The 27,922-nt window shown below is 45.0% G+C and overlaps 1 protein-coding gene across 1 annotated transcript; it reads left to right on the top strand.

Annotated features, from left to right (window-relative positions):
* The first annotated feature begins 1,217 nt into the window (after window positions 1–1,217).
* On the top strand, window positions 1,218–27,699 carry LOC139258371 (zinc-binding protein A33-like). Its single transcript, XM_070874749.1, has 6 exons — window positions 1,218–1,626; window positions 11,533–11,628; window positions 11,966–12,199; window positions 14,111–14,133; window positions 14,232–14,347; window positions 26,943–27,699. Exons 1-6 carry the CDS (start codon window positions 1,252–1,254, stop codon window positions 27,518–27,520), a joined length of 1,422 nt encoding a protein of 473 aa, XP_070730850.1. The 5' UTR covers window positions 1,218–1,251; the 3' UTR covers window positions 27,521–27,699.
* The last annotated feature ends 223 nt before the right edge of the window (window positions 27,700–27,922 follow it).

The raw sequence follows: 27,922 nt of genomic DNA, 5'->3' as shown, positions 1-27,922 counted from the left end.
CTGTAAGAATGTTCCCAAGGCTGGCCAATTTCTCCCCCCAGAGTATAAAACTAAGAAGTTATGATGAAGCTTTATAAAAGGTTCGGCCTAAACTGTGTCCAATTCTGGGCACCGCACTTTAGGAAGGTTGAGGGATTTCAGTTATATGATAGACTGGAGAAGCTGGGGTTGTTCTCCTTAGAGCAGAGAAGATTGAGAGAAGATATGATAGAGGTATTCAAAATCATGAGGAATCGAGACAGTAGATCGAGAGAAACTGTTCCCATTGGCAGAAGGGTAGAGAACCAGAGGACACAGATTGAATGTAATTGGCTGAAGAACCACAGGTGACATGAGGGAATCTTTTTTACGCAGCGAGTGGTTATGATCTGGAATGCACTGACTGAAAGGGTGGTGAAGGCAGATTCAATTGTGGCTTTCAAAAGGGCACTGGATAAGGATCTGAAGGAAAAAAAATGCAGGGCTACAGGGAAAGGGCGGGGGAGTGGGACTATCTGAAGTGCTCTTGCACAGAGCCGGCACAGGATCGATGGGCCGAATGGCCTCATTCTGTGCTGTAATCATTCTATGATTACCACCCGCTCCAGCCTCGCAACATCCCTTTTGTCATTTAATCTCTCCTGCCCTCCACCCTATCACAGACCTTCCCTTTTGTTCTTTCCTCCCCTGCCTTAAAACCTGTTGCATGCCTAACTTTTCCCGGTTCTGATAAAAGGCCATCGACCTGAAACGTTAACTCCGTTTCTCTAGCCACAGATGCTGCCTGACCTGCTGAGTATTTCCAGCATTTTATTTTTTATTTCAGATTTCCAGCGTCTGCAGTATTTTGCTTTGTATTGATGGGACTCTGTGTCAGGCTGTTGCTTAACTAACCTGTGGATCAACTATTCTAATATGGACATTCTCCTGATGTTGGTGCCTTTGCAGGTTGACTGGGAATTGTCTGATCCTTGCCCTGACCGTTGCTGCTGGCTCCGTCAGATATTTCTTTTCTTGTTCTGTTTTGTAGCGGTTGTTTTGCATGTTGTGGGACCAGAGATACATTCAGACCAGACTGGGTCGGTGTAGAAGGTCCCCTGAAGGAAATGAGTGAACCAGTCTGGTTATTGCAACAGTCTGTTTATCCACTGTTCCCTGCCCTTTCCTGGGCGGTGGTTTATAATGTTGCTGCTGGAACCAGGAACTGAAACTGAAAGTGTTTTACTGAGCACTGATCACCATTTTACTTGGAGCAGTGACCAGTCCTTCGAGATGGAAGGTGAACTTTCCTGTGCTGTGTGCCATGATCTGTATAAAGACCCTGTCTCACTGGACTGTGATCACAGCTTCTGCCAATCATGTATAACCCGGTACTGGGAGAGCTCTGTCCCTGCCGCCTGTCCCGTCTGCAGAAAGGAGACTTCCTCCAGGCCCCTGAGACCCAACCGCACCCTCGCCAACATCGTAGAGATATTTGTAAAAAGTGTTAAAAGTGATCAAAATCAGCAGGAATGCAGCCGCCACAAGGAGAAGATGAAGGTTTTTTGTAAAACTGACAAACAGCTCATCTGTGTCATTTGTCAGATTTCAAAAAGTCATCAAAACCACGAGGTACTGCCGCTGGAAGAAGCGACCGAAGAGTTTAAGGTGAGTTAATATCGTGTAAAATAAATATAGTCACAGGTAACAGAATCCTGAACAGGGAGTGTTCACAGATTCGGGTTTGAGTGTCTCTCAATACTTAAAGCACTTTAGATAATGTGTTTGTGTTTATTTAATGACTCAGTCCTTACACGGACTGCCATTTGTATCGCTGCTGAAGGAACCAGGGACAGGAAGTGAGAGTTTCACTTTATTCCAAACACCACTTTAATAGATCAGTGTAAATTGATCAGCTCTTGGAATGCAAAGTGAAATCTCTTGTACAGTATGTTCTCAGATCGATACCGATCCTGTCTCCGTGGCGAGTGATGGTCTGTGGAACGTGTCTCCGATTTATATTCCAGATGTGAAGCGTTTAATGTCGACATGAACTTGTTAAACTTCCTTCAAAGTTTCAGGAACAGCGCAATGTTTCAGCAATCGGGAAAACAACAGGGACCAGGAAACAGAAACAGATCAATTACTCTGGGTATTTTCTTAAAGGACAGCACAGGCAGAGACAGATTTAACGGGAAAGCACTTGAGAAGTTAAGGGGAAAGGGATAGAGGAGAACGAAGGTGAAAGAAACCCCCTGTGTGAATTAGGGGACAAAGCACATCACCAGAGACCAGATACAGTAAAGAAAACCCGAGAGAAGTGAAAGTAAAAATAGGGATAGCGGACAGAAGGAAAATTAAAAGGGAATGGTTGGTATTAAAGTAAAGTATAACCTAAAGGGACAACAGGAGAAATAGAACTCGGGAAACAGCTGAGAAAGTTATAACTAAGATGGATTCCATGAGGTGTGGTTATTGTGTAATATTATAAAGGAGAAAGACTGATACCATAATACAAAGGTGAAGAGATATGAAAAGTGTATATTAATCATTAACTGAAACGTATTTCTGACCTTCCATATGCAGCAATTTACAGGGGAGAGAAGGCAAGAGATGTTCTGAGGGTGAGTGAGTAGAATTAGATTCAGTGAGTGATGAGGCCAGGATAGGATCAGACCTCGAGAGGGAACCTTCAGGGACTGTAGCTGGAGACCAGTACAATCAGCAGCACATTCTCATCATAGAGGGACAAGTGCTGGAGGAAGCCAAGGATATGGGAATGCTGGATGGGTTAAGCTTGTTGAAAGAAGCAAGAAATGTCAGAAACCCTGTGAAGCTACTCGAGATTATAATTAGTGAACAGATACCAGGCACGGCCCAGTTTATAAAGAATTCTCAGGATGTGCTGTTGCTGGCAAGGAAGCATTAATTGCCCTGAGAAGGTGGCGGTGGATCTGGTTGAACCACTGTATACTTACTCTTTGTAGCAGTTTTGATATAACTGAGTGGCTAGGCCACTTCAAAGGTCAGTTACGAGCCAACTCCATTGGTATGGGATTGGAGTCACATATAGGCCAGACTGGGTAAGAACTGCAGTTTGATTTTTATGACAATCCAACAACATCATGGCCACTTTTACTGGTACCAGCTTTTTAAACTGAATTCAAATTCTCAATCTGCCAGTGAGATATGTGCTCAATTTCCCTGGATTATTAGTCCAGTAACATAACCCCTCGGCTATTGTAGGTAGAAGGTAATAAGATCAGAGAAGGAAAGGTGGATAGAAAACCAGAGACAGACAAACAAAGATGTAGTTTGTAGGTCACAGTACGATTGTAGCCGTAGGTGTTTGTTCACTAAGAAGGTGGCTGGCCATTCGTGTCTTCAGGATAATCCCTGCAGAATGTGAGCTGTCTACCTGGAACGAGAGCAGTACATAGAATTACACAGAATTTACACACAGAAACAGCCCATACGGTTCAACTGGTCCATGCCAGTGTTTATGCTCCAGACAAGCCTCCTCTCACCCTATCGCTGCAAACACACCCTGTGGTAGCGAGTTCCACATCCCAACCCCTCTCTGGATAAAGAAATCGCTCACGAACCCTCCCCATTGGATTTACTAGTAACCATCTTACATTTCTGACCTCCAGCCTTGAGCTCTCCCAAGTGGAAACACCCACATATTGTAATTATCATGTGAAGGTGGGTCAACCGTGGCTATCAAGGGAAATCAGGGATAGTATTAAAGCCAAGTAAGTCGCATACAAATTGGCCAGAAATAGCAGCGAACCCGGAGACTGGGAGAAATTTAGAACTCAGCAGAGGAGGACAAAGGGTTTGATTAGGGCAGGGAAAATGGAGTACGAGAAGAAGCTTGCAGGGAACATTAAGACGGACTGCAATAGTTTCTATAGATATGTAAAGAGAAAAAGGTTAGTAAAGACAAACGTAGGTCCCCTGCAGTCAGAATCAGGGGAAGTCATAATGGGGAACAAAGAAATGGCGGACCAATTGAACAAGTACTTTGGTTCGGTATTCACTAAGGAGGACACGAACAACATTCCGGATATAAGAAGGGTCAGAGGGTCCAGTAAGGAGGAGGAACTGAGGGAAATCCTTATTAGTCGGGAAATTGTGTTGGGGAAATTGATGGGATTGAAGGCCGATAAATCCCCAGGGCCTGATGGACTGCATCCCAGAGTACTTAAGGAGGTGGCCTTGGAAATAGCGGATGCATTGACAGTCATTTTCCAACATTCCATTGACTCTGGATCAGTTCCTATGGAGTGGAGGGTAGCCAATGTAACCCCACTTTTAAAAAAAGGAGGGAGAGAGAAAACAGGGAATTATAGACCGGTAAGCCTGACATCGGCAGTGGGTAAGATGATGGAATCAATTATTAAGGATGTCATAGCAGCGCATTTGGAAAGAGGTGACATGATAGGTCCAAGTCAGCATGGATTTGTGAAAGGGAAATCATGCTTGACAAATCTTCTGGAATTTTTTGAGGATGTTTCCAGTAGAGTGGACAAGGGAGAACCATTTGATGTGGTATATTTGGACTTTCAAAAGGCTTTCGACAAGGTTCCACACAAGAGATTAACTTGCAAAGTTAAAGCACATGGGATTGGGGGTAGTGTGCTGACATGGATTGAGAAATGGTTGTCAGACAGGAAGCAAAGAGTAGGAGTAAATGGGTACTTTTCAGAATGGCAGGCGGTGAGTAGTGGGGTACCGCAAGGTTCTGTGCTGGGGCCCCAGCTGTTTACACTGTATATTAATGATTTAGACGAGGGGATTAAATGTAGTATCTCCAAATTTGCGGATGACACTAAGTTAGATGGCAGTGTGAGCTGCGAGGAGGATGCTATGAGGCTGCAGAGCGACTTGGATAGGTTAGGTGAGTGGGCAAATGCATGGCAGATGAAGTATAATGTGGATAAATGTGAGGTTGTCCACTTTGGTGGTAAAAACAGAGAGACAGACTATTATCTGAATGGTGACAGATTAGGAAAAGGGGAGGTGCAACGAGACCTGGGTGTCATGGTACATCAGTCATTGAAGGTTGGCATGCAGGTACAGCAGGCGGTTAAGAAAGCAAATGGCATGTTGGCCTTCATAGCGAGGGGATTTGAGTACAGGGGCAGGAAGGTGTTGCTACAGTTGTACAGGGCCTTGGTGAGGCCACACCTGGAGTATTGTGTACAGTTTTGGTCTCCTAACCTGAGGAAGGACATTCTTGTTATTGAGGGAGTGCAGCGAAGGTTCACCAGACTGATTCCCAGGATGGCGGGACTGACCTATCAAGAAAGACTAAATCAACTGGGCTTGTATTCACTGGAGTTCAGAAGAATGAGAGGGGACTGTATCGAAATGTTTAAAATTCTGATGGGTTTAGACAGGTTAGATGCAGGAAGAATGCTCACAATGTTGGGGAAGTCCAGAACCAGGGGTCACAGTCTAAGGATAAGGGGTAAGCCATTTAGGACCGAGATGAGGAGAAACTTCTTCACCCAGAGAGTGGTGAACCTGTGGAATTCTCTACCACAGAAAGTTGTTGAGACTAATTCACGAAATATATTCAAAAAGGAGTTAGATGTAGTCCTTACTACTAGGGGGGATCAAGGGGTATGGCAAGAAAGCAGGAATGGGGTACTGAAGTTGCATGTTCAGCCATGAACTCATTGAATGGCGGTGCAGGCTAGAAGGGCTGAATGGCCTACTCCTGCACCTATTTTCTATGTTTCTATGTTTCTATTTGTGCTGTGACACTCTTCAAATCAAGTGACAAAGTGATCATAAATATTTAACATCAGTAGATTTGGATTGTTCAATAGTCTGGGTCATTTATATGTAAAGTGCTTTGATTTTTGAAATATTTCACCCTGAACACAGGCTTGCGTTTGTATTGTTGTTGCATAAGAAAGTGAGAGTTTCACGTTCTGCTAAAAACGTAGAATGATGGAAGCAATGATAAAAACAGAAAATGCTGGAAATAAGTATCCAGTCAGTTAATATCTGTAAAGAGCAAAGGCAGGTTGTAATGTTTTGGAGATGTACCCTTCACCAGTCAGTGCAAGGTTTCAGAGCTCACAGCTAAATCTACCTTGCTTACTACCATTGGGTCTTGTGGGTTTGATGCCTACATATATAAAACTGTAGCAGGGTAAAGTAGTATTAGTAAAGAAGCTGTGTTGTGCTTCAATGGCCAATATGGCAATCAGCTGATTTTTTTGGGGGGAACGTTACTTGTCAATCAGGCTGCTTCAGTCACTCTTTTTGTTTCAGATCTGATTCAGAACAGACATTTCATTATTTTTAGTCCAGCAGGAGAAGTGAGTTGAATTATTCTGGGTTCTATTGACATTTGTATATCAGCCAATCTTCGCACTTTCTGTTCAATTCAGGAAAAATGTGGAACTTACATGGGATTACATAGGATATATGGCACAGAAACAGACCATTCGGCCCAACCAGTCCATGCCAGCATTTTTACTCCACTCAAGCTTCCTCCCATCTTGCGTCATCGAAATCTATCAGCATAACTCTATATTCCCTTCTCCCTCATATGCTTGTCTAGCCTCCCCTTAAATGTTTCTATACTATTCACTTCAACCACTCCCTGTGTAGCGAGTTCCACATTCTCACCACTCTTTTGGGAAAGAAGTTTCTTCTGAATTCCCTATTGGATTTCTTGGTGACTATATTATATTGATGCCTCGAGTTATTCTCTTCCCCACAAGTTAAATATTCTTTCTACATCCACTCTATCAAAACCTTTCATAATTTTAAAGACCTCTGTTATGTCACCCGTCAGTCTGTTTTCAAGAAAAAAGAGACCCAGCCTGTTCATCCTTTCCTGATATGCATACCCTTGCATTTCTGGTTACCACAATGAGTAGTTGAGGCAAAGAGCATAAATGGATTTAAGGGGAAGCTAGATAAGTAGTTGGGGGAGGAAAGAATAGACGGTTATGCTGATGGGGGTAGAAACATAGAAAATAGGTGCAGGAGTAGGCCATTCAGCTCTTCGAGCCTGCACCACCATTCAATAAGATCATGGCTGATCATTCACCTCAGTACCCCTTTCCTGCTTTCTCTCCATACCCCTTGATCCCTTTAACCGTAAGGGTCATATCTAACTCCCTCTTGAATATATCCAACGAACTGGCATCAACAACTCGCTGCAGTAGGGAATTCCACAGGTTAACAACTCTCTGAGTGAAGAAGATTCTCCTCATCTCAGTACTAAATGGTTTACCCCTTATCCTTAGACTGTGTCCCCTGGTTCTGGACTTCCCCAACATCAGGAACATTCTTCCTGCATCTAACCTGTCCAGTCCCGTCAGAATTTTATATGTTTCTGTGAGATCCCCTCTCATCCTTTTAAACTCCAGTGAATAAAGGCCAGTCGATCCAGTCTCTCCTCATATGTCACTCCAGCCATCCTGGGAATGAGCCTGGTGAACCTTTGCTGCACTCCCTCAATAGCAAGAACGTCCTTCCTCAGATTAGGACACCAAAACTGAACACAATATTCCAGGTGAGGCCTCACCAAGGCCTTGGAGAACTGCAGTAAGACCTCCCTGCTCCTATACTCAAATCCCCTCGCTATGAAGGCCAACATACCATTTCCCTTCTTCACCACCTGCTGTACCTGCATGCCAACTTTCAATGACTGATGTACCATGACACCCAGGTCTTGTTCCACCTCCACTTTTCCTAATCTGTCGCCATTCAGATAATATTCTGCCTTCGTGTTTTTGCCCCCAAAGTGGATAACCTCACATTTATCCACATTATACTGCATCTGCAATGCATTTGCCCACTCAGCAAACCTGCCCAAGTCACCCTGCAGCCTCTGAGCATCCTCCTCACAGCTCACACCGCCACCCAGTTTAGTGTCTTCTGCAAACTTGGAGATATTACTTCATCCAAATCACTAATGTATATTGTAAATAGCTGGAGTCCCAACACTGAGCCCTGTGGCACCCCACTAGTCACTGCCTGCCATTCTGAAAAGGACCCGTTTATCACGACTCTCTGTTTCCTGTCTGCCAACCAGTTCACTATCCATGTCAGTACATTACCCCCAATACCATGTACTTTAATTTTGCACACCAATCTTTTGTGTGGGACCTTGTCAAAAGCCTTTTGAAAGTCCAAATACACCACATCCACTGGTTTTCCCTTGACCACTCTATTAGTTACATCCTGAAAAAATTCCAGAAGATTTGTCAAGCATGATTTCCCTTTCATAAATCCATGTTGGCTTGGACCGATCCTGTCACTGCTTTCCAAATGCGCTGTTATTTCATCTTTAATAATTGATTCCAACATTTTCCCCACTACCGATGTCAGGCTAACCAGTCTATAATTACCCATTTTCTCTCCCTCCTTTTAAAAAAAATGTTACATTAGCTACCCTCCAGTCCATAGGAACTGATCCAGAGTCGAAAGACTGCTGGAAAATGATCACCAATGAATCCACTATTTCTAGTGCCACTTCCTTCAGTACTCTGGGATGCAGACGATCAGGCCCCGGGGATTTATCAGCCTTCAATCCCATCAATTTCCCGAACACAATTTCCTGCCTAATAAGGATATCCTTCAGTTCCTCCTTCTCACTAGACCCTCGGTCCCCTAGTACTTCCGGTAGATTATTTGAGTCTTCCTTCGTGAAGACAGAACCAAAGTATTTGTTCAACTGGTCTGCCATTTCTTTGTTCCCCATTATAAATTCACCTCAATCTGCATGCAAGTCAGCTATGTTTGTCTTCACTAATCTTTTTCTCTTCACATATCTACAGAAGCTTTTGCAGTCAGTTTTTATGTTCCCGGCAAGCTTCCTCTCATACTCTATTTTCCCCATCCTAATTATACCCTTTGTCCTCCTCTGCTGAATTCTAAATTTTTCCCAGTCCTCAGGTTTGCTGCTTTTTCTGGACAATTTATATGCCTCTTCCTTGGATTTAACACTATCTTTAATTTCCCTTGTTAGCCACGGTTGAGCCACCTTCCCCATTTTATTTTTACTCCAGACAGTGATGTACAATTGTTGAAGTTCATCCATGTGATCTTTAAATATTTGCCATTGCCTATCCACTGTCAACCCTTTAAGTATCATTTGCCATTCTATTCTAGCCAATTCACGTCTCATACCATCAAAGTTACCTTTCCTTAAGTTCAGGACCCTAGTCTCTGAAGTCACTCTCCATCTTAATAAAGAATTCTACCATATTATGGTCACTCTTCCCCAAGGGGCCTTGCACAACAACATTGCTAATTAGTCCTTTCTCATTACACATCACCCAATCTAGGATGGCCAGCCCTCTCGTTGGTTCCTCGAAATATTGGTCCAGAAAACCATCCCTAATACACTTGAGGAAATCCTTCTCCACTGTATTGCTACCAGTTTGGTTAGCCCAATCTATATGTAGATTAAAGTCGCCCATGATAACTGCTGTACCTTTATTGCACGCATCCCTAATTTCTTGTTTGATGCTGTCCCCAACCTCACTACTACTGTTTGGTGATCTGTACACAACTCCCACTAGCGTTTTCTGCCCTTTGGTATTCCGCAGCTCCACCCATACAGATTCCACATCATCCAAGCTAATGTCCTTCCTCTCTGTTGCTTTAATTTCCTCTTTAACCAGCAACACTACCCCACCTCCTTTTCCTTTCTGCAGATGAAGAGGGGTGGGGGAGTCTCCAGTGGAGCATAAACACCAGCACGGTCCAGTTGGGCCCAATGGCCTGTTTCTGTGCTGTACTTTCTATGTCATTGTTTCTGTTTCTGTATGCTTGTTATGTTATCTATATATTACCAAAAGTCTTGTGGCGGGCACATAGCGGCTGTCCTCAAACGAACTTCCTATCACCAACATTTTTGGTTATGCTTTCTGTGAACATTGTAAAGTGCTGTGTCAGCATTGTTGTGATGTAGTTGCAGAATCTGCACACTAGGAGGCTCTGTGGGGTGGGTTTCTGAATTCTTTCTCCCAACTCCGTCACCAGCTTCCAAATGGAAAATACCGATATCTTCCACCTCCTCTTGGCAATACTATCGGGAATTTACTCATAAACTGTGTTTTTAGCCTGTATCTATTGGGCTAGCTGGGGAAACAACCTGGCCGTGTAAATAAGTCTGAAAAGAAAGGTTTGAGTAACTTTTCTTGGTTCATTTTGTTGCAATTTCTGGCTCCTGATTGGTAGGATTTTGAAAAACAGAACAACTTAATTGGTTGGTTCTCGGTGGATCGGTAGTTCCTGATTGGGCGAATCTCCTATCTCTCACCTGTGTGAATCAACATGGTTAACAACAGAGCATAGTTATTTCAGCCAATCAGGGAGGAGTATGATGGACATTTTGCGATTTGACACTTTTTACTGTGACACATTGAGATATGAGCGACTCACTGGACTAACATTGTATTATAAAGCAGTCATCATCATCATAGGCAGTCGAGGAAAACTTGTTTCCACTGGTTTGCCACACGCTCCTTCCGATGTCTGCGCTTGGTTTCTGCGTGCTCTCGGCGACGAGACTCGAGGTGCTCAGCACCCTCCCGGATGCTCTTCCTCCACTTTGGGTGGTCCTGGGCCAGGGATTCCTAGGTGCCGGTGGGGATGTTACACTTTATCAAGGAGGCTTTGAGGGTGTCCTTGAAATGTTTCCTCTGCCCACCTGGGGCTCACTTGCCATGTAGGAGTTCCGAGTAGAGCACTTAACTCCTGTGGTATTCACTCATGGGTGTAATGGCATCCACAGCGTGGTTGTTTATTAGTAAGAAAAGAAATGGGTTCACCAGCATGGTTCCAGAAGTGTAAGTACAGTAATAGTCGAGTTAATTTCAGGGCAGTATTTTAAATCAGTTTAAAACAAAAAAATAAAGCCTCACAAATTCTCTATTAAATTCATATCTCGGACCACACATTCCTGCTGTAAAGGAAGTGGGATTAGGTAGTTCCTGAAGTGGTGAGCCAATCCCTAATGCAAGTTTTATTGAAGACAGGAAGCTGAAAATCTACCTCAGAAACTGCTGAATGTAAAGAAAACGAGGTAATGTAAAATTCTGAGAACTCTACATAGGGACAGGAATAGGTCATTCACCCCATCGAGCCTGTTTTGCCATTCAGTTAGATCATGACTGACCTGCGTCTTAAGTCCATCTATCCTCCTTGGTTCTGTAATCCTTAATATCCTTGCCTAACAAAAATCCATCAAACTCAGTTTTTAATTGACCCCCAGCCTTACAGGCTTTCGGGTGAGTTAAAGATTCACATCACACTTTGTGTGAAGAGGTACTTCCTAACATCACCCCTGAACGGCCTGGCTCTCATTTTAAGGTTCTGTCCCTTTGTTGTGGATTCTCCCACCAGAGGAAATCGTTTCTCTCTATCTACCCCATCAACACCTTTAATCATCTTAAACACCTCAATTAGATCACCGCTAATCTATATTCGAGGGAATGAATGCTCTGAGAATTTTCTTTGATTAAACTAAATGGTATTTAATTATCAGCTGTTTATGGCACAAAGTGCACAAATTAACTGATCTTTGTTCAGGAGGAACTGCGAACCTTACTGAGGCCGGTCCGGGACAAGAAGGAGGAATGTGATGCTGTAAAAAGTGATGATGTGAAAACTTTGGCCCACATTCAGGTACATTTGATGTCACTTTGTTCTATATTTTCCAATCACGATTTGTTTCTCTTTGAACCGTTGAATGTCCATTACCAAAGTAAAATCTCACTTTAGCGAACCATTGAATTATCGCGGACACTTCCCTTGTGCTGGTGAAACCGCAGTTAAAGAAAATACAGCAGTTCGATCCTCAGTTAGAGCTCCCGCTTCTGAATAAATTATCATCTGGTCCCCATTAACTAGATTTCACTGCATCAGGGAATGTTTATCTCTAAAATATTCTTGTATGAAGAGAACTGCACCACCTTTTTAAAATGCTCAGTTGTTTTTTTTCCAATCTCATTATTTTCCAAAGGACCAAGGCAAAAATACAGAGAAACAGATTAAATGTGAATTTGAAAAACTTCACCAGTTTCTCCGTGAGGAAGAGAAGACTGTGTTGGAAGATCTGAAACTGGAGAAAGAGAAAAACAGTCGGGAGATGGAGGGGAGGATTGAGAAGATAACGGAGGAAATCTCATCGCTTTCAGACACTGTTCAGGATATTGAACAAGAGCTGAGTGAACAGGACAGCATCAAGTTTTTAACGGTAGCTGTATATTTATGTGTTTTTTGTTTCCTTAGTCCCTCTTTGACACAGTCTTTGAGATTGTGCAGGATGTGCCATCAAAACCTAGGATATTATATTGAATTACACAGTATTTACAGCACAGAAACAGGCCATTCAGCCCAACAGGTCCATGCTGGTGTTTGTGTTCCACAGACTCCTCCCACCCTTCGTAACCGAAGCCCATCAACATATTCTATTCCTTTCTCCCTCGTGTTTATCGAGCTTCCCCGTAAATGTATTTATAGTACTCACCTCAAGCACTCCATGTGGTAGTATGTTTCTCCTTCAGCACTCTCTGGGTAAAGAAATTTTATTATGTTAAAGGTTCTATATAAATGTAATTTATTGAATTCCCGATTGGATTTATTAGTGACTTTCTTATACTTATGGCCCCAGTTCTGATCTCCCCTGCAAGTGGAAACAGTTTCTCTACGTCTAGCAAACCCTTCCATAATCTTAAAGGTCAGGTCACCCCTCAGTCTTCTCCTTTCTAGAGAAAAGGGCCCCAGCTTGTTCACTCTTTCCTGATTGGTACAACCTCTCAGTTCTGGTATCTGTCTCGTAAATCTTTTTTGCACCTTCTCTCGTGTTTCTATCTTTTTTTTGTTAATATGGAGACCAGAACTGTTCACAGTACTCCAAATGTTGTCTAACCAAGGTTCTATACAAGTTTAACATCACTTCTCTGCTTCTCCATTCTCTAGAAATGACCCCAGTGCTTTGTTTGCTTTTATGGCCGTATTAACCAGTGTCACTACTTCTAGTGATTTGTGTATCTGGTATTCCCAGATCCCTCTGGTCCACTTCCCCATTTAGACTCATTTCCAAAGGAGTATGTGGCCTCCTTTTCTTCCTATTGATATGTGCCACCTCACACTTGCCTATATTGAAGCATATTTGCCAAACTGAGTAACTACTTTTAATTCCTAGTCTCAGTTTTCTGTTTAGTCAACTTGCTCTCCATTCTGCCACTTGTCCCCTGACTCCACATGTTCTGACTTTAGTCACACGTCTATTATGCGGTATCTTATCAAAGGCCTTTTGAAAATCCCAAAATGGTACATCTACTGAATTCCCCTTATCTCCCCTTTCTGTTACTTCAAAGAATTCAGTAAGGTTGGTCAAGCATGATCTCCCCTTGTGAAATCTGTGCTGACTATTCTTCATTATATTTCCAGATTCTAGATCTATTTCTGTTACATCTTTGAGTACTGATTCCATTCTCTTTCCAACCACTGACGTTTAGCTAATTGGTCTATCGTTCGCTGGACTTGTTCTACCTCACTCACTAATATAAAACTCACTCACTGAACAAAATAATACCAACCACCTATGACGAGAAGCAGAGTGTGCCAGTATTTTGTGATTGTTGTGCATGCTTTACTTCCTTGATTATTGATTGGTGATCGATGTTTGTTCAGTAAATATACACATGAAGTACCTATATTGTGTGAGTGTGCAAGGTGTTTTCTACTGAAATTAGTGCCTGTGGCTAAAATGGTGTCTGGTCAAACCAGTGGCTCGGATGCCATTTCTATTGGACAGCACTGGTATAGATTCACAGATACATTCATCCCCTTTGGGCAAAGGACACGAGCAAGTTACAACTTGAATAGGTTAAAGGGACTGTCTTTAAATAATATTTTAATTCTAATAATTTGAAACTTCAGGATGTGACAATTGGATTGTAGCTCTGCGTTGTGTTGTGCAGTCAGATCGAGTCAGTTGTAATGTTATGGAGTAACTCACAGTGCAGTGAGGGCAGGAAGAGGCAGCCCAATAACTTCACATATTTACAATGTACTTTTCTGTGGAATCCAGCCTGTTACTTTCTTTTTGTGATAAAATGTTCTCAAAACACAAACAGTAATAATTGTTCTTATTCTGCAGAAATTTCTGGAAACAGAGAAAAGGTATAATTTACAGCCTTGATTTGAGCCGATATTTTAATTTCTAACATTTCTCGCCCACCCTGGAATGATCCAACACTGCCCTTTATCTCCTGTTTCAGAGCGAAGCGAACTCTCCCAGAGCCACAGAAGGTTTCCCCTTTAATCAATGTGGGGAAGTACATTGGGTCACTGCAGTACAGAGTGTGGAGAAAGATGCTGACAGTGATTAATACAGGTGGGGGTGAGCTTCCTGACACCAGCTATTAAACAGCTCTCTGTTAGTAGACGGGACCTGTCTTTTTATAATAAATATCTCATTGTATGTGTAACTGACTAGATTATACTTTCAGTCAGTTTTCTGGTAAAATACATAATTGTCAGATCTGCTCCCATTTGACATGTTTGATGAAATTCTGGTGGAGGTGTTTTGGGGGCAGATGTGAGATATACTGATCTTCCGCCTGCCCTGTGGTTGGGTCCCTGGCCCTGGCCCAAATCCTGGAGTCTTGGGTATTTCCATATTGTGAGTCGGAGACAATGTCTCTCCCGCTCAAATAGGGAGCCAAAGTTCGGTGGCAGTAGACGGGTCAGAACGGTCAGGGACATGAGGAGCTACATTTGAAAACTGAAAACTGCTGCTGCTTTTGCTGGAGGTGGGTTTTCTGAAAGCTCACGGTCAATCAGCGATTGATTACATTTGGGAATCTAGTCTTTAAATGTTAAATACCCCAATGTCTTCAGCAACACTGGACACCAGGACACGGGAAGCGGAGTCCGTAAATTCTTTAAAAGGAAATTAGATAATTGCTTCATAAGACCATATTAAAGAGTAGGGGAGTGAGTGGGACAGTCAAATTAGTTTGCCTGGATTGGCCTATGATTTAATAATTGTCAATAACCAGAGTCCATAGATTTCAAATCATTGGCAAAAGATCTAGATGGGAGATGAGCAGAAATGTTTTCACTCTGAGTTGTTGGAATCGGAACCCTCTCCCTGTAAAGGTGTTGGACAGTACTTGAGGATGAAGACCTTGCAGGGTTACGGACAAAATGTGGGGGTGTGGGACTAAACACGACTGTTCTTTCAAAATCCCAGCAGGGACATGAAGGGCCAAATGGCCTCCTTCTGTGCTGTAAGTTTCTATGATTCTATGATTCACATCCCACTGTGGGGCGCTAATCTCAGTTAAACAGGCGGTAACTGCGTCTGCCTCAACTTTAAAATTACACCACAATTGTCCTCAACAAAATGCGGCCTATCCTGAATGTTCACACAGAGCCCACTCCACCACAATGTGGGTGGTCAACCCTCCCTCACTATTTTCCCCAACTTAACCCCTAACTCAACCCAACTTAATCCCACCACTATGTGGAAGGATACCCACTCACCAGGGCTGATGACCAAGAAGGCCGTACATGGACTTCTCAGTGCCTCACCTCCTAGGAAGGTGCAGCCCTCCCCCAGAGGCTTTTGGGGAGATTTGCCCACTGCTTACTGATGACCTGAAGCTCACATCCACTGGGACAGTAATACTGTCTGGCAGTCAAAGTCACTGCTGTCTTCAATGTTTTTACATCTGGATCTGGATCCTTCCAACCAGCATCCGGTCATCTTTACCACATTGGTCATGCACCATTGGATAAAAAAGTTGACTGATGATATCCTCAGGGGCTCATTCACTTCATTTTCTTCCCAATGGAACCAGAAAACAATGAGGGCAATCTGTCCAGTTCTACAGGCAGGTAGGTGTAATGTATGGAGAAAGAGTCAGACTGAAGACTGTGAGCTCAAAGTAAAGTGTGACCGTAGTCTTTTATTGCAGGTCTCCAGAGTGTCTCACCAACCTGTGCTCCCAAGGGATTATGGGATCCCTTCGAACTCCAGGGAATGAGCCCTCTGGTGGCTGTACAGAGTAAATACAAGTTTGCATATATAACAACACTCCCCCCTCGCCCCCAAAGTCAATAGTGTAACTGTTTACAATGTGAGTCGATCTGGGGCCCTTCTTGCCCTGGTTGATAGTCTCGGTGTGAAAGCTGGTATTGTTGAATCATTGGTTGGGCCCTCGCTGGGCTGCTGTGGATGATGGGTTCTGCTTCGTGGTCAACCGTGGTGCCGGTTGCCACTGGTGTGTATGTTGGGGGATCAAAAAAGGTAAGGTCCAAGGTGGGTTGCTCAGGATAATCCATAAATCTGAGTTTGATTTGGTCCAAGTGTTTCCGGTGAATGAGTCCATTAGAAAGTTTGACCCGAAACACCCTGCTCCCCTCTTTGGCCACGACAGTGCTGGGAAGCCACTTGGGACCTTGTCCATAATTCAATACAAATACAGGATCATTGACTTCAATCTCGCGTGACACATTTGCGCTATCATGGTCTGCACTTTGTTAAAGCTGCCTGCTCTCTACCTGTTCATGTAGATCAGGGTGAACTAACGAGAGCCTTGTCTTAAGTGCTCTTTCCATGAGCAGTTCAGCAGGTGGGATCCCAGTGAGCGACTGGGATCTCATGCGGCAGCTAAGCAGGATACGGGATAGGCGAGTCTGCAGTGAACCTTCAGTTACCCTCTTCAAGCCTTGCTTGATGGTTTGCACTGCTCTCTCTGCCTGACCATTGGACGCTGGTTTAAACGGGGCAGATGTGACATGTTTGATCCCGTTGCAGGTCATGAATTCTTTGAACTCAGCACTGGTAAAACATGGCCCGTTGTCGCTCACCAGGACATCGGGTAAGCCATGAGTGGCAAACATGGCCCGCAGGCATTCAGTAGTGGCAGCGGACGTGCTAGCCGACATTCAATCCACTTGGAATAGGCGTCTACAACCACAAGGAACATTTTACCCAAGAACGAGCCTGCATAGTCGACGTGTTCCCCAGACCACGGTTTGGAGGGTCAAGACCATAAACTTAGCGGCACCTCCCTGGGTACATTGCTTAACTGCGAGCATGTATTACATCTGTGAACGCAGGACTCTAAGTCCGCATCGATACCAGGCCACCGCACGTGGGATCTGGCTATCGCTTTCATCATTACGATGTCTGGGTGGGTACTGTGGAAGTCATTGATGAAGGTGTCTCTGCCCTTCTTGGGGACCACTACTCGATTGCTCCACGGAAGGCAGTCTGCTTGTATAGACATTTTCATCTTTGCTGGAACGGCTTTATCTCTTCCTGTATTTCCACTGGGACACTGGACCAGCTCCCGTGAAGCACACAGCTTTTGACTAGAGATAATAAGGGGCCCTGGCTTGTCCAGCTTTTGATCTGCCAGGCAGTGACGGGTGATTGCTCACTCTCAAATACTTCCATAACCATGGCTAGATCTGCGGGCTGCGCCATTTCCAGCCCCGTGCTGGGCAATGGCAGCCTACTGAGAGCATCGGCGCAGTTTTCTGTGCCTGGCCTGTGGCGGATGGCGTAGTTGTATGCGGACAACGTGAGTGCCTATCTTTGGATGCGGGCCGATGCGTTGGTATTTATCCCTTTACTCTCGGAAAAAAGGAATATAAGCGCCTTATGGTCAGTTTCCAATTCGAAATTTAGCCCAAACAGGTATTGATGCATTTTCTTTACCCCATAGACACACGCTAATGCTTCTTTCTCAATCATGCTGTAGGCTCTCTCAGCCTTAGACAGACTCCTGGATGCATAAGCAACCGGTTGCAGTTTCCCAAAATCATTAGCTTATTGCAATACACACCCAACACCATATGATGACGCATCACAGGCTAGTACCAAACGCTTACATGGAGCATACAACACATGCAATTTTTTGAGCATAACAATTTCCTCACTTTTACAGAGGCATTTTCTTGGCTTTTGCCCCAAACCCATTCGTCCCCTTTTTGTGGTAAGACATGCAGTGGTTCCAACAATGTGCTAAGACCCGGTAAGAAGTTACCAAAGTAGGTCAGGAGTCCCAGAAACGACCGCAGCTCCATCACATTCTGTGGCCTCAGTGCGTTCTCGATTGCCTCCGTCTTCGCGTTGGTGGGCCTGATGCCGTCCGCCGCAATACTCCTTCCCAAGAACTCCTCTTCAGGTGCCATGAAAACGCACTTCGAGCATTTCAACCTGAGCCCCACGCAGTTGAGTAGACTAAGAACCTCCTCCAGGTGCTGCAAATACTCGACTGTGTTCCGACCTGTAACCAACATTTCATCCTGGAAGACCACGGTGTGCAGGACCGACTTCAGGAAGCTTTCCATGTTTCTCTGGAATATCGCCACAGCTGATCGGATTCCAAATGGGCATCTGTTATGAAGAAAAAGACCTTTGTGCATGTTGATGCAGGTGAGGGCCTTCGATGATTCCTCCAGTTCCTGGGTCATGTAGGCTGAAGTCAGATCCAGCTTCGTGAACGTCTTTCCTCCCGCCAGCATTGCAAAGAGGTCATCGGCCTTTGGTAGTGGGTATTGGTCCTGCAGGGAGAAACCATTGATAGTTACTTTGTAATCGCCACAAATTCCGATGGTGCTGTCTCCCTTGAGGACTGGGACGAAAGGACTGCCCCACTCGTTGAACTCGATCGGTGAAATGATGCCCTCTCTTTGGAGCCGGTCTAGTTCGATCTCTACCCTCTCTCTCTTCGTGTACAGTACTGCTCTCGCCTTGTGATGGATGGGTCGCGCCCCCGGAATTAGGTGGAACTGCACTTTTGCTCTTTCGAATTTCCTGATGCCTGGTTCGAACAGTGAAGAAAATTTGTTTAAGACCTGGGCACACGAAGTGTTGTCAGCGGGCGATAGCGCTCGGACGTCGTCCCAGTTCCAGCGTATCTTTCCCAGCCAGTTCCTGCTGAGAAGCGTGGGACCATCGCCCGGTACCACCCAGAGTGATAGCTTGTGCACCGCTCCATCGTAGGAGACCTTTACGGTAGCACTGCCGATTACAGGAATCAGTTCTTTTGTGTAAGTTCTTAGTTTCGTGCGAACTGGAGTTAAGACTGGCCTTGAGGCCTTGTTGCACCACAATCTTTCTAAAATTTTTTTGCCCATGATGGACTGACTCGCGCCTGTGTCCAGTTCCATTGACACCGGGAGTCCATTTAGTTCAACATTCAGCATTATCGGGGGACAATTCGTGGTGAATGTGTGCACCCCATGTACCTCTGCCTCCTCAGTCTGAGGCTCTGGTTTGTCGTGATCCTCCGTGGATCTGTCCTCCTTTGCAACATGGTGATTTGCAGGTTTAACAGCATTTGCAGCTCGCCTGCACACTCGTTGGAGGTGTCCCTTTGTTCCACAGCCCTTGCAAATGTACCCTATGAATCGGCATTAATGGAAACGATGATCACCCCCGCAGTGCCAACAAGGTGTTAATGATCTTGCATTCATCACCCTTGATGGTGGACTCAGACATCTGCGGACGTTCAGCTGCAGGTAGGTGTGCCCTTCCCTGTACGTTACAATTCGAAAACAACATCACTTTGTTCACAGTACTTGCAGCAGCACTTGTGTGCTGAGAGATTTGCTTCGTATTGTCACTGGTGGCAATGAATGCCTGGGCTATCGCTATGGCCTTACTCAAGGTTGGGGTCTTTACAGTCAAAGGTTTGCAAAATATGGTTTTGTGACCAATGCCATGTACGAAAAAGGCTCTGAGCATGTGCTCCAAATGTCCTTCAAATTCACAATGTCCTGCAAGGCATCTTTGCTCGGCGACATAACTCACTACTTCTTGGCCTTCAGACCTTTTGTAGGTGTAGAACCGGTACCTCGCCATCAGAACGCTTTCCTTCGGGTTCAAATGCTCTCGGACCAGTGTGCACAAATCATCGTACGATTTCTCCGTGGCTTTCGCTGGAGTGAGCAGATTCTTCATGAGGCCATACGTTGGTGCCTCACAGACAGTGAGGAGGATCGCACTTCATTTGGCAGCATTCTCTTCCCCATCTAGCTCATTAGCTACGAAGTATTGGCCGAGTCGCTCCACATAAGTTTCCCAATCATCTTCCTCTGACAATTTCTCCAGGATGCCCACTGTTCTCTGCATCTTTGGGTTCGCTATCTGTATCTCGTCGCCAGTTGTTATGTATGGGGAAAGAGACTGAATACTGTGAGCTCAAAGTTAAGTGTGAACTTAGTCTTTTATTGCAGGTCTCCAGAGTGCCTCTCCAACCTGTGAGGCCTCCTTAAATACCTGTGCTCCCAAGGGATTATGGGATTCATTGGGACTCCAGGGTATGAGCCCTCTGGTGGCTGTACAGAGTAAATACAAGTTTGTATATATAACAGTTGGGTACTGTTATGTATGCAACACTATGTAACCAGCATTCTACCGCCACCAGAGGGCATATCTGATGGAGTTCCAAGGGATCCCAGCATCCCTTGGGAGCACTGTATATAAGCTGGCCTCCGATGCTGTACCAACACTCTGGAATTCGAATAAAGAGACTAAGGTCACACTTACTCACATAGAAACATAGAAAATAGGTGCAGGAGTAGGCCATTCGGCCAATCGAACCTGCACTGCCATTCAATAAGATCATGGCTGATCATTCCTTCAGTACTCCTTTCCTGCTTTTTCTCCATACCACTTGACCCCATTAGCCATAAGGGCCATATCTAACTCCCTCTTAAATATATCCAATGAACTGGCATCAACAACTCTCTACGGCAGGGAATTCCACAGGTTAACAACTCTCTGAGTGAAGAAGTTTCTTCTCATCTCAGTCCTAAATGGTCTACCTCTTATCCTAAGACGCTGTCCCCTGGTTCTGGACTTCCCCAACATCGGGAACATTCTTCCCGCATCTAACCTGTCTAGTCCCATCAGAATCTTATACGTTTCTATGAGCTCCCCTCTCATCCTTCTAAACTCCAGTGAATAAAGGCCCAGTTGATCCAGCCTCTCCTCATATGACAGTCCAGCCATCCCTGGAATCAGTCTGATGAACCTTTGCTTGCCTTCCTCAATATCATGAACGTCCTTCCTCAGATTAGGAGACCAAAATTGAACACAATATTACAGGTGAGGCCTCACTAAGACCCTGTACAACTGCAGTAAAACCTCCCTGCTCCTGTACTCAAATCCCCTAACTATGAAGGCCAACATACCATTTGCCTTCTTTACCGCCTCCTGTACCTGCATGCCCACTTTCAGTGACTGATGAACCATGACACCCAGGTCTCGTTGCACCTCCCCTTTTCCGAATCTGCCGCCATTCAGATAATATTCTGCCTTCGTGTTTTTGCCCCCAAAATGGATAACCTCACATTTATCCACATTATACTGCATCTGCCATGCATTTGCCCACTCACCTAACCTGTTCAAGTCACCCTGCAGACTCTTAGCATCCTCCTCACAGCTCACACCGCCACCCAGTTTAGTGTCATCTGCAAACTTGGAGATATTACACTCAATTCCTTCATCTAAATCGTTAATGTATATTGTAAAGAGCTGAGGTCCCAGCACTGAGCCCTGCGGCACTTCACTAGTCACTGCCTGCCATTCTGAAAAGAACCTGTTTATCCCGACTCTCTGCTTCCTGTCTGCCAACCAGTTCTCTATCCACGTCAGTACATTACCCCCAATACCATGCGCTTTGATTTTGCACACCAATCTCTTGTCTGGGACCTTGTCAAAAGCCTTTTGAAAGTCCAAATACACCACATCCACTGGTTCTCCCTTGTCCACTCTGCTGGTTACATCCTCAAAAAATTCCAGAAGATTCGTCAAGCATGATTTCCCTTTCATAAATCTATGCCGACTTGGTTCGATCCTGTCACCTCAACAGTACTCAGTTAGATTTGTTCATTCTGGACGTAACAGGTACCAACTGGTAAATGGAGCAATTGACTGAATGAATATCAAAGCCCCATATGAAAACCTGCTCAATATCATGAACAGGAAATGTTTTCATTTGATTCATGTGCAGTGTGCATGTCATATAACCTTATACTGAACATAAAACCCATTCTCTGGGAATCTGTCTTGATGCTTTCATCAGGTGATAATCTACCATACCAGCCCCTGTGACTCAAACAAAGTATCAAGGTGGTTGATTAGTGATCAGGGTTATCCCCAGCAGTCATGACTTACAACTGCAGTAAGGTTTCTACAGACAGAGGGGGACACTGGACTTAATGAGGCCCATGTCAATGCAAGAAGTGCGATAGAGAAGACTGTAGGCATTTTGAAGCCTGGTTTCTCGATGCCTGGACAAATCTAGTCGAGCCCTGCAATACAGTCTGTCGAGAGTCTCCAGAATCACTGCAGCTTGCGAGGTACACCATAATATCGCAGTGAAGACAAGCTTGCTGCTACTGGAAGGGGATGATGATGAGGACGTGGGAAGAATATCCATTCGCTCAGCATGAGGAGGGTGCACAGTAAGGGGAGAATGTGGTACAAAACCAGTCGCCAGAGACAAGAGGACCAATTATAGCGCAGTGCTTTCAATGAATAAATGCTGACACACTTCCGTAGATGTATCAGAGAATCAGGGAGCCCTTACTGCTGCTCCTTCAGACACCTTGCCACTTGTGTTTCCTGCTGATTTAGAAGTCGCCTGCCCTGTAATTAACAGGCTGCAACAGTGCTCTATTCCCTCCCTGCTAACTCAGTCTCTCAATGAGGAACACTATCACTGCTCCTAACTTGTCCTGTCTGAATAATTAGGGCCCCAGGACATCAGTGGGTTAGTGGCAGAGACACGTGGGCTAAACCAGCAACTGGAGTGAATCCAGCCCCTCACATCGCAATCAAAGACACTGGCACGGACAGGCCTGATTCTGTCATTTAGCATTCTTCGATTCCTTGACTTCTCTCAGTTTTCTCCACTGATGAGATTCTCTTCCCTATAAACAAATCTCTGTGTAGCTTTTCCTTCAAATTGCTACATCTCACCCTTCTCAGGGTAATTTTCTCGTCTGACACTGCAGCATTCCTCAGTACTGCACTGGAATGTCAGCCTGCATTTTGTGCTCAAGTCTCTGGAGTGGGATTGAACCCATGACCTTCTGAGAGGTGAGAGTGCTCGCACTGAGCCATGGCTGACACCTAGGGGCCAAAATTCAGGGTCTCCGAGAGACCCGTTACTGACCGTTTGTGGGGGCCATGTGGCGGAATCCCGTGACCGTCGCTTTGTTGTCAAATGACCGCCCCGACCCAGATTCAGGTCGGGGATTTTTCGGCCTGGTCCCGATTCCGCCCCGATCCTGATGACCGCCGCAAGCGCTTCCCAATCGGCCGGCAAGATTGTGCCCCTGGGTTCGGCCGGGCCACTAACGGGCAGCCTTGTACCCCCTCTTGGGTGCCAGACCGCTGGCCCGGCCAAAACCCTCCCTGGTGGCCCAGTGGCTGAAGATATAATACTGACAGACGCTCTCCCCTTTAACGGAGGGAGAGAGCGAGGTGACACACACGCGCTGTGACATCACCACTACTCCATCGCTGATTGATAGCGGCGGAGTCCCGGTCCTGACACAAATTCAGCTCCTTCCTGCCCCCACTATGACCGACCTCCGGCGGGACTTTGAAAATCCTCCAGCCGCTTCGGACATCCCAGCAGTAAAAGCAGGTCGGATCCTCATAGGTGCTCCGGCTTTCTGACGTACCTGAATTTTGGCCACCTAGTCTCTGAGTTCTGGAAGTCTATGAGCTCCTGCACAGAACACAGAGCCTGCTTCAGGAAACTGCAATTTGATGTTCACACCAATAAAGAGGGAGGTGGACAGCCCAGACTGTAACAAGCACAAGAACATTCACAAAAAGAATGGGTTAAAAATAAACATGATGACTGCAGTTAGCTGTAAGGATGATGAAATATTCCTGACAATGTCAATACATAATGGGACAAATAAAAGTAAAAGACAAAAACTGAGTGTTGGAATTCTGAAATATAGGCATTGATAGAATTTTATGCTTTTATCAGTCTGCATTCGATAAAAAACAGACTCGTGTTTTAGTTACATCCTACTTTGGAACTGAAGACTGGAAGACTGTGCAGGTGGAATAAAGAGACAAACAAACCACAGATAAAAAGAATCAGAGTGTGCAGCCAGCTCAGATTGGGAGAACGCATGGGAAAGATTCTCTTAAGGAAAAGAGGCAAGATTTGGAAGAAATTGGAAAGAAATGAATAAAATACTGCAGTGAGAGGTGACGTGAAATGTGGGTGTGGTCTGTGTTTGCATCATTTCCTGTTTACATTTCAGACTTCCTGCAGTGAGCAGGTCAATCAGTCCATTAATGTTCTCTCTGTGATTGCAGTATCTGCTATTTCTTCTCCTCCTCTGCTCAGGGATTTACTTATATTTCAGTTTCCAGTTCTGATGAAGTGTCCACACCCAAGATGTTAATTTGTCTATTCTTGTTTCAGAATCTTTTTTATGGTGCGGTATATTTCTAACATTTTCTGTTTTTATAATAAATACAATAACTGTTGAAGTTAAATGTTGATACCTGAGAACATTTTGTGCATCAGTGCACTGCCTCACAGCTCAATATTTACAAAGGCTGAAACTGTAACTGTACAATTGTAATAATTTAATGGGATCCTATTCTCAGGATAGTGACTACATCAAGCAAAGTGACTGAATACCATAGTTAGGCCACACCACAGGCAGTATTACATTCCGTGTATTTAACCAGAATGATTTTAATTTTACCCAATCTAATTGTTCATCAGGTAGAAGTGTATTCAGTGACATCACACTGATATTGACCAGTTCTACGTGTGTAACGACTGGAAGCTGTTGTTTATATTTTCTCGTTCAGTTGACTGACCTGGTCCTTTACTTCCTCTGTCTCAGTTTCTTTCAATCCTCCTGACTGTTAATCCCTTTTCCATTTGCCTATCTTTTCACTACCTGTAGGTACTTTCTCTCCTGTTGTGTGAAGAGGATCATTTGTTTGCCACACTTATTCTGGAATTTGCAGCATATAATTAACTTAAATGATTATATTTGCAATTAGCAAACCTCGGCTGCTGGACAATTCCAGACACCGTCACTAGAGAGGATTACAATGTGTTTAAATATAAAAGTGTGAATGTTCAGTGTGACCAAAACTGAACTGACCTTGTGTGAAAGTCGACACAAACATCCGTTAGTCAATAATGAATTTCTGTACATGTTATACTTCACTTAAATGTCTTGTCGACCGTGTGTGAACCGTGACATTTTAAGGCCCAGATCCCTTCCTTGGCCCTTTTTGTTCCAGATCACAATACACTGTGATGGAGATAACCCCAGACAATACTGCAAATACAGGAGGTCAGACACGGTATTTTCCTTCTGCTCTGTGATGGAGAATATATTTTGAGATAAGCTGCCCAAGTGGTGAGATCCAATCTTCATAGCTGTGTCGGTGTGTAAGAGTGAAAATATCGCCCATATTGCATTTTACACCACACTCGAATGTATAACATACTCTAATCCCTGCGAACAGCGCTGTCTGTTGAAATCATTATTGTTCCAAAATAGTGAAGTGAGAGCCACACCAGTTGCCCCATTTCACTCCGATCTGTCCCGTACCAGGCATTGCTGGTGGAATTGGCTCTGATTGTACGTGGGCTGAAACACCCCCTTCATCCACATTCAGAAAGTAGCACAGGCGAACAGGAGTGTTATTGAACAACAAACTTTACAAATGATACAAACTTTACACCAGACACATTTCCATCAGTGTATCTGTGGGTGAAGAGGAACAATTCTCTTGGTTCTGCTGCCAGTTATTTTAAATACTGAAACCAATAAACATTCTTTGCAGTTATTACACAGAAAATAACCTGTACAATTTTATACATGTCACAATCGGAGTTAAAATAACAATTAACTTGGAAAAGAAAATGCCTTGTTATAGCTTACGTAATCTTGCAGGTGTGCATATTTTTATATTATTTCGACTGCAGTTTAACTGATCCCACTGCCATTTTGTATATTTTAAGGTATTCGGTCTGTATCTGTCCAGATGCTGCAATAATGTCATTTTATCCACTGTTCTCCCATGGGGAGCCATACCCCCTTCTCACCTCCTCCCTGCTGCCTGTCTCTATTTCCGACAGTTTATATTGCAGACCCTGATTCAGTGCAGTCCTGGGGTCCAGTCTCTCTCTCCCTCTCTCTGTCTCTCTCTCTCTCTCTGCCAGTCGCGCATGCGCGCCCTCTCTCACTCTCTGTCCTTCTCTCTGTCCCCCTCACTCTCTCTCCCTTTCTGTCTCTCTCTCTCCCTCTCTGTCTCTCTCCCTCTCACCCTCTCTCTCCCTCTCTCTCTCTCTGTCTCTCTCTCCCTCTCTGTCTCCGTCTCCCTCTCCCTCCCTCTCTCTCTCTCTCTCCCCCTCTCTCTCCCTCCCACCCTCTCTCTCCCTCCCACTCTCTTTCTCTCTCTCCCACCCTCTCTCTCTCTCCCTCTCCCTCTCTCTCTCCCTCTCTGGCTTTCTCTCTCCCTCTCTGTCTGTCTCTCTCACTCTCTCTCTCTCTCTCTCTCCCTCCCTCTCTGTCTCTCTCTCTCCCCCTCTGTCTCTCTATCTCTCCCTCTCTCCCTCTCTCTCCCTCTCCCTCCCTGTCTCTCCCTCTCTCTCTCTCCCTCTCTCTCTGTCTCTCTCTCTCTGTCTCTCGCTCACTCTCTGTCCCTCTCTCTCACACACACACTCTCTCTCTCTGTCTCTCCCTCTCTCTCTGTCCTTCTCTCTCTCACTGCAGGGTGTGCCCGCTCGGTAAAACCTTTCCCCGGCAGTGTTTTCCCGTTTTCCCTGTGCACTGCTGAAAGTCTCCCCTGTGGATGAATTTCTAATTGTGGATCATTGCCGATTTGACCAATCACTAACCGGCTGTGAAAGTTGCAGTGAGTGACTAACTTTCTATCTGTGTCCATCTGTTGCCAGCTCCAGTCACCTTGGACCCTAATACAGCCCATCCTGCCCTTCTCCTGTCTGAGGACCTGAGCACTGTGAGACTCACCGAGAAATGGCAGCAGCTCCCCGACAATCCAGAGAGATTTGATCCCTGTGTCTTTGTCCTGGGATTGGAGGGATTCACATCAGGGAAACATTCCTGGGAGGTGGAGGTGGGGAACAAGACTGAGTGGGATGTGGGTGTGGCCAAGGAGTCAATCAACAGGAAGGGTGGACTCACCCTGAATCCAGGTAACGGATACTGGGCAGTGGGACTGAGAGAGGGGAATAAATACTGGGCTTGTGACCAATCAGTGAAACACTTAGAGCTGAGTGTGAACCCGAGAAAGATTGGCGTCTGCCTGGATTATGAGGGAGGGAAGGTATCCTTTTATAACTCAGATAACAAGTCCCATATCTACACTTTCACTGGTACATTCACTGAGAAACTCTATCCTTACTTCAGTCCACGTCTCGCTGATGGGGGAAAAAACACAGACCCGCTGAAAATCTGTCCCCGGGCAGTAACAATCCAGGAGGATGAGGGTTTTATCCCTTTATCAAAATAAAACAGCTTCTTACACCAGGCACAATATTCCCAGACTCAGCACCTCCGGCGAGACCTCGCAGGCAGCCTGAAGCTTATTGGAAAACCACGGTGCACCAGCCCGATACTCCACCCATTGACTCACCCGGTGAGTGCCAGGTCCCGGCAGTGGAGCAGGAGTCTGGGAAAATCCCACCCCGATAATCACCGATAAATACCCGCAGGGTCTGGGAAAATCCCATCCCAATAATCACCGATAAATACCCGCACGGTCTGGGAAAATCCCATCCCGATAATCACCGATAAATACCCGCACGGTCTGGGAAATCCCACCCCGATAATCACCGATAAATACCCGCAGGTTCTGGGAAAATCCCACCCCGATAATCACCGATAAATACCCACAGGGTCTGGGAAAATCCCA

Source organism: Pristiophorus japonicus, unplaced genomic scaffold (genome assembly GCF_044704955.1).
Source record: "Pristiophorus japonicus isolate sPriJap1 unplaced genomic scaffold, sPriJap1.hap1 HAP1_SCAFFOLD_949, whole genome shotgun sequence".
Taxonomy (NCBI): Eukaryota; Metazoa; Chordata; class Chondrichthyes; family Pristiophoridae; genus Pristiophorus; species Pristiophorus japonicus.
Note: the sequence above shows the minus strand (reverse complement) of the source record. Positions and strands in the feature narration are given on the sequence as shown.

Excerpts from the sequence above, each read along its gene's own strand:
- LOC139258371 (XM_070874749.1), top strand. The coding sequence starts at position 1,252 with ATGGAAGGTGAACTTTCCTGTGCTGTGTGCCATGATCTGTATAAAGAC. Across the intron at positions 1,627-11,532 it reads AAGCGACCGAAGAGTTTAAG|GAGGAACTGCGAACCTTACT; the intron begins GTGAGTTAATAT and ends ATCTTTGTTCAG. Across the intron at positions 12,200-14,110 it reads ACAGCATCAAGTTTTTAACG|AAATTTCTGGAAACAGAGAA; the intron begins GTAGCTGTATAT and ends CTTATTCTGCAG.